Source organism: Megalobrama amblycephala, linkage group LG14, assembly GCF_018812025.1.
Source record: "Megalobrama amblycephala isolate DHTTF-2021 linkage group LG14, ASM1881202v1, whole genome shotgun sequence".
Classification (NCBI taxonomy): Eukaryota; Metazoa; Chordata; class Actinopteri; order Cypriniformes; family Xenocyprididae; genus Megalobrama; species Megalobrama amblycephala.
In genome coordinates, this window is record NC_063057.1 from 28,610,549 (window position 1) to 28,622,166 (window position 11,618).

Below are 11,618 nucleotides of genomic sequence, written 5' to 3' on the forward strand. Positions count from 1 at the left end.
ACATATTTAGAGAATAAACTAATAGTAAATTTATTAATAAAACATGCATTAAAAAGTCTGTGACAGAATAATCAACTAGAAAAATCTTCGGACACATCGCATCTGAAATGATGCTGTGACCATTCTGAAATTCTGAAAAACTTGGACTTGTTAAAAAGCCTTTTTTTATTTTAATTTAATTTTTTACATTTTATAGATCAGCAATGCAAAGTCATAATGATGGAGACGCGTATATGAGCCTACTGTAGTACTGTTGTTGTCAATCCTAGAAATGTTTTTACCATTATGTCTGCATGTTTTAAATTGATGATATCTTATTGATATTAAAATCTTAGGACTCATTTGCATAAGACGCGCGGTTATGGATGTGCTCAAACACCTTTTATGTATGATGTGAAACTGAAGGTCAGATGAAAATCATGTAGAATCATTAACATGTATTAATGAATTAATAGTATAATAATAATAATAATAAATATCAGTATACTATACTCATAATAAACTCTGATCCAGTAAGGACAGTTCTGGGTTGAGGAAGCTTTTATGTTATTCATCAAATATCCATTTACAGATCAAGATGGCGCCGCGCATGGCAGCCACAGTGCTTAGCTCTTCAGTGTTTGTTCTGTTTTTGTTAGTTTTTCCTGTTTTCTGTTTTTCAAACACCATCAGTTTTACCAGGGATGAACTGCTGAACATTCGGCAGTTCACACCACAAAATCTTTTACCGGATTTCGATTATTCAGACGTTTTGTTGAATGTTGTAGTCGGCGGAGCGGCAGCGCTGTTTAGACGCTTCAGGACGCGCAGACGGGGAAAGCGCGCCGGCGCCCTCGTGAAGCTCAGACAGCGCGGATTAAGAACGCCGCTGCCTAGCATCCATCTGGCGAATCTCCGCTCTCTGCCCAACAAAACGGACGAACTCCTTCTGCTCTCCCGGACAAATAAGGATTTCTCGAACTCGGCTGCTCTGTGCTTCACGGAAACCTGGCTGAACGACGCCATTCCGGACAGCGTGTTATGTCTGCCGGGCTTTCAGCTGTTTAGATCAGATCGCGACGCTGAATCAACGGGGAAATCGCGCGGCGGCGGGACGTGCTTTTACATCAACGAAAGGTGGTGTTCAGATGTAACGGTGTTAAAGAAGATGTGCTGTCCAGATCTTGAAACACTCTTCATTAACTGCAAACCGTTCTATTCGCCGCGGGAGTTTTGCTTGTTCATTCTGGTGAGCGTCTACATTCCTCCGCAAGCGCACGTGAGCTCGGCTTTACAGTTACTCGCTGATATGATCACAGAGAGCGAGCAACAACACCCGGACTCTGTTCTAATCATTCTCGGGGACTTTAATAAAGCGATTCTCTCACGTGAACTGCCCAAATACAGACAGCATGTTACTTGTCCCACCAGAGACAGTAATATACTCGACCATTGTTACACAGCAATAAAGGATGCATATCACTCTGTCCCACGGGCAGCTTTGGGGCTCTCTGATCACTGTTTAATTCATCTCATACCAACCTACAGGCAGAAACTGAAATCAGCTAAACCTGTAGCAAAGACTGTAAAGAGATGGACCACCGAAACAGAGCGGGCTTTACAAGCCTGTTTCGAATGGACTGATTGGAGTGTTTTTGAAGTTGCTGCCACCGATCTGGACGAGCTCACAGAGACTGTTACATCATATATCAGTTTCTGTGAGGATCTGTGCATTCCTACAAAGACTCATTTATCTTACAACAATGACAAACCCTGGTTCACTGCAAAACTCAGCCAGCTCCGTCAGGCCAAAGAAGATGCTCGCAGAAAAGGGGACAGAGTCTTGTACAAACAGGCCAAATACACACTGGAAAAGGAGATCAGAGTGGCAAAGAGGAATTATTCTGATAAACTTCGGAATCAGTTCTCTTCTAATGACACAGCTTCAGTGTGGAAAGGTCTGAAAGACATTACCAACTACAAGACACCATCCCCCAGCTCTGTGGAGAATCAATGACTGGCAGACGATCTGAATGGGTTTTATTGCAGGTTTGAAAAATCACCATTCACACCTCCATCAACCCCACTCTCCCCCACACCTGCAATTCAGTTCAGTGAAGATGACGTGCGCCAGGTCTTCAGAAAGAACAAGAGAAGAAAGGCACCAGGCCCAGACAGCGTTTCACCAGCCTGTCTGAAAACCTGCGCTGACCAGCTGGCCCCCATCTTCACACAGATCTTCAACAGATCACTGGAGCTGTGCGAAGTCCCCTCATGCTTCAAACGCTCCACCATCATCCCCGTCCCAAAGAAACCCAAAATTACTGGACTAAATGACTACAGACCTGTGGCTCTAACGTCTGTGGCCATGAAGTCATTTGAAAGACTGGTTCTGGCTTTTCTGAAGGACATCACTGGACCCTTACTGGACCCCCTGCAGTTTGCTTACCGAGCAAACAGGTCTGTGGATGATGCAGTCAATATGGGACTGCATTATGTTCTCCAGCATCTGGACAGACCAGGGTCTTATGTGAGGATCCTGTTTGTGGACTTCAGCTCTGCTTTTAACACCATTGTCCCATCACTCCTCCAGCCTAAACTAACTCAGCTCTCCGTGCCCACCTCTGTCTGTCAGTGGATCACCAGCTTCCTGACAGACAGGCAGCAGCTAGTGAGGCTGGGGAAATTCTCATCCAGCACCCTCACCATCAGCACCGGCGCCCCTCAGGGCTGTGTGCTCTCCCCACTGCTCTTCTCCCTCTACACCAACGACTGCACCTCTAAAGACCCCTCTGTCAAGCTCCTGAAGTTTGCGGATGACACCACACTGATCGGCCTCATCCAGGACGGTGACGAGTCTGCTTACAGACTGGAGGTTGAACAGCTGGCTGTCTGGTGCAGTCTTAACAACCTGGAGCTCAACACGCTCAAGACAGTGGAGATGATCGTGGACTTCAGGAAAAACCCACCTGCTCTCCCCCCACTCACCATCATGAACAGCACTGTGACTGCAGTGGAGTCATTCAGGTTCCTGGGCACCACCATCTCCCAGGACCTGAAGTGGGACAACCACATCGAGTCCATTGTGAAAAAGGCCCAGCAGAGGTTGTACTTCCTTCGCCAGCTGAGGAAGTTCAACCTACCACAGGAGCTGCTGAAACAGTTCTACTCTGCCATCATTGAATCCATCCTCTGCACTTCAATTACCGTCTGGTTCAGCTCAGCTACCAAATCTGACCTCAGAAGACTACAGAGGGTAGTCCGGTCTGCTGAGCGAATCATTGGCACAACCCTCCCCACTCTCCAAGAACTGTACTTATCCAGAGTGAGGAAAAAGGGCAAAGAAGATCACTCTGGACCCCTCACATCCAGCACACTCCCTCTTTGAACTGTTGCCATCCGGTCGACGCTACAGAGCCCTGAGCACCAGAACGACCAGACACAGGAACAGTTTCTTCCCTCAAGCAATCCATCTCATGAACACTTGACAAACACGGAACACACAACACTATTACATATTATTTACTTAAAACACTTATTTATATCTCAATTTGCACACATAATTGTACATACAATTGTCTATAATATATATTGTCTTTTGCTTTTTTTGCACTTTGTCTATCTTGTAAATTTGTATATTATTATTTTATTCTTTTTATTATGTGTCTTGTCTTGTCGCTGTTACTCTGTTGCACTGTGGAGCTTCTGTCACTAAAACAAATTCCTAGTATGTGTAAACAACATACCTGGCAATAAAGCTCTTTCTGATTCTGATTCTGATTCTGATTATAATTGTTAATTTAATTATGTTAAAATGGTGTCATTATCACTGTCTATTAACATTAATTTATTGTTTGAAAATACAAAAGTAGGTTTTGATCTTTCATCTGTATCTCTTCATTATTGTGGCATTTTTCCCTTGTATTTTCCTTTGTTCTACCCATAGGTATTTGCTACTTGTATATTTGGCACTACTACCATCTACAGGACAACAATAGGAATAACAACTGGTCGCCACAGAAAATAAACAAGTTTTATTTTTTATTATTATTATTTTATTATTATTATTTTTGTAATGATTTACATTTGTATCATTCCAGAGCTAAGTTAAGGTATGAGAAATGTCCTGACTGCTTAACAAAAAAGAAACACCAAAAGTTAAATTTTACATTTTAAATGTCTTTATTGGCAACACACAATGATTGTTAACTCGCTTGCTTTTTTTTTTTTTTTTTTTTAAATGAAAGTAAAATTACATCATCCCAGAGCAACATTATGAATACAATCTGCTCATTTGTGACACATAACATATTCAGTTCATTCAATATACTATAAATCAGTTTTAGATGATTTTCACTTTTTTTCATGTAATAAGCTGTTAGGCAGAATCATGCAGGTATGTATTATAGATCATATGAAGAATGAAGATGAAGACCATTTTTAAGCTGAAGTATTTTTAAAGGTGCCATCGAACGATTTTTTAAAAGATGTAATATAAGTCTAAGGTGTCCCCTGAATGTGTCTGTGAAGTTTCAGCTCAAAATACCCCATAGATTTTTTTTTTTTAATTAATTTTATTAATTTTGGGGCATCATTATAAATGAGCCGATTCAGGTTGTGGCCCCTTTAAATTCTCCTGCTCCCCTGTCCCCGGAGCTCTCGCTTGCCTTAAACAGCATAATCAAAGTTCACACAGCTAATATAACCCTCAAAATGGAATTTTACAAAGTGTTCGTCATGCAGCATGTCTAATCGCATAAGTACAGTATTTATTTGGATGTTTACATTTGATTCTGAATGAGTTTGATGGTGCTCCGTGGCTAAAGTTAACATTACACACTGTTGGAGAGATTTATGAAGAATGAAGTTGTGTTTATGAATTATACAGACTGCAAGTGTTTAATAATGAAAATAGTGACGGCTCTTGTCTCTGTGAATACAGTATAAATGATGGTAACTTTAACCACATTTAACAGTACATTAGCAACATGCTAACGAAACATTTAGAAAGACAATTTACAAATATCACTAAAAATATCATGATATCATGGATCATGTCAGTTATTATCGCTCCATCTGCCATTTTTCGCTATTGTCCTTGCTTGCTTACCTAGTCTGATGATTCAGCTGTGCACAGATCCAGACGTTAACCCTCTGGAGTCTGAGGCTGATTTTGGGCCCTGGAGAAGTTTTGACATGCTCTGACATTTGTGCTTTTATCAGTTGATTATAAACATATTAATGACAAAAGTGTCATTACACTGTATTCAGCACAAACTAGGCTACCATAATATGTGAGGAACATGTATGTACATGTTTGTGTTTTTAAAGGAATAATGTTTATGCGTGGTTATTGAAAAAAACAAAAAAAAAAAGTAACTGAAACAATACCTCAAAATGCATACTAAATGTTTTTTCACAAGACTTTTGAGAATTGTATATTTTAGTGTAGAGTTTTTGCTTCAAAATGATGTGGAAATGATCCTCCCTACTCTGACACATAAAACATTGTATTGATTTTAAATTTCTAAGACACTTTTTGTTGAGGTAGGCCATATGCGAAGAGGTGTGACTCTTCATGAATAATGAAGTGATTTACACCTGGGGAGATTAAGACCCTGCCCCTAATGAGCCGCATAATGAGCCATTCAGTCAGGAATGTGACTGAGTCAACTAAGAAAATGCAAAGACAAGACATATCATTGTTTTTTTCTTTTTTATTTAAAATAAAGTTAACAATATAATCCACATATAAACTAGGGTCAAAGGCACATTTTGTGTATACAGGCAAATAAAGGTAAGGTTTATAAAAAAAGCCCACTTTTACACCCTATACATAACCTGCTTGATCACATATAGATAATCTTTGCAGCCCAATGGTCAGTGAGAGGTGGTGAACAGAGAATCTGAACAGTCACACATCTGTGTGCCATTTTTGAAAACAGTTGCTTTTCAACTGAAGACACAAGTAAATGTCACATGCCTGGCATTTCCAAGGTGTGTCTTGCCTTTTACCAAGCTGTACTTTGCAAAGCATGCAGTTCCGACGACCAGCGGTGGCATTATTCCTTGCATTTTGAACATTTTGAAGAGACTCTTAGGAGTGTGTTCATCAGCAGGACGCAGCTGTGGTCCAGGTTCCCGTGCAGGTAGGAATCTCAGAGTCTGTGGAACCATGTCAGTGTCATTATCTGTTTTCCATGACAGAGCTGAATGCCTGTTGCTTGTCTGAATGTTTTTCTTGGCCTTTTTTGCAAGGGGTTTTGGAGCACTCTCATTAGGGCTATAGCTGGAGAAAAAAAAAACAGTGAGATGGTTATTACACAAGGAGCTATACTATTTGCATCATCAATAACTAATACTAATTTAATGTTTATTATTGTATATATTAACATTACCAAGCACTAATGCTAATATATTGTGCACGCATAAGAAAGAAAGCCATACAGACACATATATACATAAACTACCATTCAAAAGTTTGTGATCACTAAGATTTTTAATGTTTTTAAAATACGTTTCGTCTGCTCACCAAGGCTACATTTATTTAATTAAAAATACAGTAAAAACAGGAATATTGTGAAATATTATTCCAATTTAAAATAACTGTGTACTATTTAAATATATTTCACAAAGTCATTTATTCTTGTGATGTCAAAGCTGAATATTCACCATCATTACTCCAGTCTTCAGTGTCACATGATCCTTCAGAAATCATTCTAATATGATGATTTGCAGCTCAAGAAACATTTCTGAACAATTGTAAACAATAAATGTCTCTTGAGTAGCAAATCCTCATATTAGAATGATTTCTGAAGGATCATGTGACACTGTAGACTAAATAGTACACAGTTATTTTAAATTGGAATAATATTTCACAATATTACTGTTTTTACTGTATTTTTAATTAAATAAATGTAGCCTTGGTGAGCAGACGAAACTTATTTTAAAAACATGAAAAATCATACCGATTTCAAACTATTGAACGGTAGTGTACATAGGCCTACCATATAGTGGGTGAACATGTACTTACTCTTTCTCATTTCCCCCTGTGTTGCTGGGTGCCCTCTTTGTGGGAATTGCAGGTGTACAATTAACAATTACAAGTATTTAACAGGTTAACAGGTATACAAGCATGCTGTATATGTCTGTCAACTGGCCATTACCGGACAAAGTGTGCGAATGTGTAAACGTTACAGTCTGCTATATCAGTTTGCACATATAGTGGGTAAACGTGTACTTACTCTTTCTCATTATCGCCTGTGTTGCTGCGTGCCCTCTTAGTGAGAATTGCAGGTGAATGCGAGAGTGATGGATCCACATTTCTAAAACAAAACAAAAAAAACTGTTATTATTAGCATATAAGATACTACTCTCATACCATTAGCTATGCATAACTGACAGGAAATTAACAGGTATACAAGCATGCTGTATATGTCTGTCAATTGGCCATTACCGGACAAAGTGTGCGAATGTGTAAACGTTACAGTCTGCTATATCAGTTAGCACATTTAGTGAATAGCAACACGTTCGCGCATTTCACAACCAAGCATATTTTAGCACATTCACGTCTATCATAATATGCTATTCAACTGCATGCAGTTAATCGATCTAACGCGTGTATCCAACGTATCTATGCATATTAATAACAAGTCGAATATCAACAGAAAAGCATTCTATTTATAAGCATTTTTATGAGATAAAGTTATATAGATAGATGTAAATATAAGGCAAATATATATGTACGCTTATATAAAAAACACGTCAAATAATTTAAGTATATCAACAGAAAAGCATTCTATTTATAAGCATTTTTATGAGATAAAGTTATATAGATAGGCCTAGATGTAAATATAAGGCAAATATATATGTACGCTTATATAGAAAAAACACGTCAAATAATTTAAGTAAAACTAAATCACTTACTCATCAGAAACTGTATCTTCAGCTGGATCAAGTCGCTCTTCAAAATACAGACGTTCATCGTCAGAGTCGTGTTCTTCTTCCGAGGAAAAAAGTGAACTCTTCCTCACTGTCCAGGACCATCTGAAGAGGCTGCTCACCTGAGTAGCGTGCCATCTTCCAAACGCGCAGGAAAGCGAATGAATCTGATGAAACTTGATGCTTTTTAAGACGCTGTTAGGGGCGTTTACAGTTTGCATACATCGCCTCAGCACATTATCTTATGAATAGAGCGCTCTGCGCGTGGGCGGGCACACATTAAAGATAATTAGGTAAGACAGGAGAAACAGTACCTCTCTTTACTTTTATACTGATTACATAAAGGGAGAATATTTTTTTTAGAATTTATTTGTTTCGTTTAAAAGTAGACACTTAAAGCTTTGCAAAGACATATCTCTCATGTCCATGTAGCATGTATAAGCCGTCTATTTTAGTTACTTTTAGTGACCTTTTAGAATGATGTTTGCAGAGACGGAGATGGCAGGACAGCACACCCTGTATATTTATTTATTTTTAAAAAGCACAAAGTTTTATTTGATTGTGAGTGTACACAAAAAAAGAAGACATTCTATAGTTTCATTTGATATATTACTTATGTCTCTATGATAAAAAATGACGGAGTATTTTAAGTCTGTTTTGCTGCAATGTGAAAAAAAACTGCAAAACGCGCCGGCGCGTTTTTAGACCTCAGAGTGTTAACCCTCTGGAGTCTGAGGCTGATTTTGGGCCCTGGAGAAGTTTTGACATGCTCTGACATTTGTGCTTTTATCAGTTGATTATAAACATATTAATGACAAAAGTGTCATTACACTGTATTCAGCACAAACTAGGCTACCATAATATGTGAGGAACATGTATGTACATGTTTGTGTTTTTAAAGGAATAATGTTTATGCGTGGTTATTGAAAAAAAAAAAAAAAAAAGTAACTGAAACAATACCTCAAAATGCATACTAAATGTTTTTTCACAAGACTTTTGAGAATTGTATATTTTAGTGTAGAGTTTTTGCTTCAAAATGATGTGGAAATGATCCTCCCTACTCTGACACATAAAACATTGTATTGATTTTAAATTTCTAAGACACTTTTGTTGAGGTAGGCCATATGCGAAGAGGTGTGACTCTTCATGAATAATGAAGTGATTTACACCTGGGGAGATTAAGACCCTGCCCCTAATGAGCCGCATAATGAGCCATTCAGTCAGGAATGTGACTGAGTCAACTAAGAAAATGCAAAGATACATATCATTGTTTTTTTTTCTTTTTTATTTAAAATAAAGTTAACAATATAATCCACATATAAACTAGGGTCAAAGGCACATTTTGTGTATACAGGCAAATAAAGGTAAGGTTTATAAAAAAAAGCCCACTTTTACACCCTATACATAACCTGCTTGATCACATATAGATAATCTTTGCAGCCCAATGGTCAGTGAGAGGTGGTGAACAGAGAATCTGAACAGTCACACATCTGTGTGCCATTTTTGAAAACAGTTCCTTTTCAACTGAAGACACAAGTAAATGTCACATGCCTGGCATTTCCAAGGTGTGTCTTGCCTTTTACCAAGCTGTACTTTGCAAAGCATGCAGTTCCGACGACCAGCGGTGGCATTATTCCTTGCATTTTGAACATTTTGAAGAGACTCTTAGGAGTGTGTTCATCAGCAGGACGCAGCTGTGGTCCAGGTTCCCGTGCAGGTAGGAATCTCAGAGTCTGTGGAACCATGTCAGTGTCATTATCTGTTTTCCATGACAGAGCTGAATGCCTGTTGCTTGTCTGAATGTTTTTCTTGGCCTTTTTTGCAAGGGTTTTGGAGCACTCTCATTAGGGCTATAGCTGGAGAAAAAAAAAACAGTGAGATGGTTATTACACAAGGAGCTATACTATTTGCATCATCAATAACTAATACTAATATAATGTTTATTATTGTATATATTAACATTACCAAGCACTAATGCTAATATATTGTGCACGCATAAGAAAGAAAGCCATACAGACACATATATACATACACTACCGTTCAAAAGTTTGGGATCACTAAGATTTTTAATGTTTTTAAAATACGTTTCGCCTAACCCAGGTGAATGTGAGAGTGATGGATCCACATTCCTAAAAAAAACAAATTGTAAAAAAAAAAAAAACCTGTTATTATTAGCATATAAGATACTACTCTCATACCATTACCTATGCATAACGGACAGGAAAGTAACAGGTATACAAGCATGCTGTATATGTCTGTCAACTGGCCATTACCGGACAAAGTGTGCGAATGTGTAAACGTTACAGTCTGCTATATCAGTTTGCACATATAGTGGGTAAACATGTACTTACTCTTTCTCATTATCGCCTGTGTTGCTGCGTGCCCTCTTAGTGAGAATTGCAGGTGAATGCGAGAGTGATGGATCCACATTTCTAAAACAAAACAAAAAAACTGTTATTATTAGCATATAAGATACTACTCTCATACCATTAGCTATGCATAACTGACAGGAAATTAACAGGTATACAAGCATGCTGTATATGTCTGTCAATTGGCCATTACCGGACAAAGTGTGCGAATGTGTAAACGTTACAGTCTGCTATATCAGTTAGCAAATTTAGTGAATAGCAACACGTTCGCGCATTTCACAACCAAGCATATTTTAGCACATTCACGTCTATCATAATATGCTATTCAGCTGCATGCAGTTAATCGATCTAACGCGTGTATCCAACGTATCTATGCATATTAATAACAAGTCGAATATCAACAGAAAAGCATTCTATTTATAAGCATTTTTATGAGATAAAGTTATATAGATAGATGTAAATATAAGGCAAATATATATGTACGCTTATATAAAAAAACACGTCAAATAATTTAAGTAACGTTATATCAACAGAAAAGCATTCTATTTATAAGCATTTTTATGAGATAAAGTTATATAGAGTTATATAGATAGGCCTAGATGTAAATATAAGGCAAATATATATGTACGCTTATATAGAAAAACACGTCAAATAATTTAAGTAAAACTAAATCACTTACTCATCAGAAACTGTATCTTCAGCTGGATCAAGTCGCTCTTCAAAATACAGACGTTCATCGTCAGAGTCGTGTTCTTCTTCCGAGGAAAAAGTGAACTCTTCCTCACTGTCCAGGACCATCTGAAGAGCCTGCTCACCTGAGTAGCGTGCCATCTTCCAAACGCGCAGGAAAGCGAATGAATCTGATGAAACTTGATGCTTTTTAAGACGCTGTTAGGGGCGTTTACAGTTTGCATAGATCGCCTCAGCTTATTATCTTATGAATAGAGCGCTCTGCGCGTGGGCGGGCACACATTAAAGATAATTAGGTAAGACAGGAGAAACAGTACCTCTCTTTACTTTTATACTGATTACATAAAGGGAGAATATTTTTTTTAGAATTTATTTGTTTCGTTTAAAAGTAGACACTTAAAGCTTTGCAAAGACATATCTCTCATGTCCATGTAGCATGTATAAGCCGTCTATTTTAGTTACTTTTAGTGACGTTTTAGAATGATGTTTGCAGAGACGGAGATGGCAGGACAGCACACCCTGTATATTTTATTTATTTTTAAAAAGCACAAAGTTTTATTTTGATTGTGAGTGTACACAAAAAAAAGAAGACATTCTATAGTTTCATTTGATATATTACTTATGTCTCTATGATAAAAA

General features: G+C 38.0%; 1 protein-coding gene across 3 annotated transcripts; it reads right to left on the reverse strand.

The window, feature by feature from the left end:
• Positions 1-5,404: 5,404 nt before the first annotated feature.
• LOC125245207 lies at positions 5,405-11,618 on the reverse strand. 3 transcript variants are annotated; one of them, XM_048155732.1, is made up of 4 exons: positions 10,969-11,618; positions 10,272-10,352; positions 7,224-7,304; positions 5,408-6,268 (listed from the first exon to the last, which is right to left on the reverse strand). In XM_048155732.1, exons 1-4 carry the CDS (start codon positions 11,118-11,120, stop codon positions 5,932-5,934), a joined length of 651 nt encoding a protein of 216 aa, XP_048011689.1. In that variant the 5' UTR covers positions 11,121-11,618; the 3' UTR covers positions 5,408-5,931. The 3 variants fall into 3 exon arrangements, 2 of the variants coding, with proteins under 2 accessions (XP_048011688.1, XP_048011689.1); XM_048155731.1 differs by lacking the exons at positions 10,272-10,352; positions 10,969-11,618 and adding an exon at positions 7,906-8,440 and having other exon boundaries at positions 5,405-6,268; XR_007179451.1 differs by lacking the exons at positions 5,408-6,268; positions 7,224-7,304 and adding an exon at positions 9,198-10,049.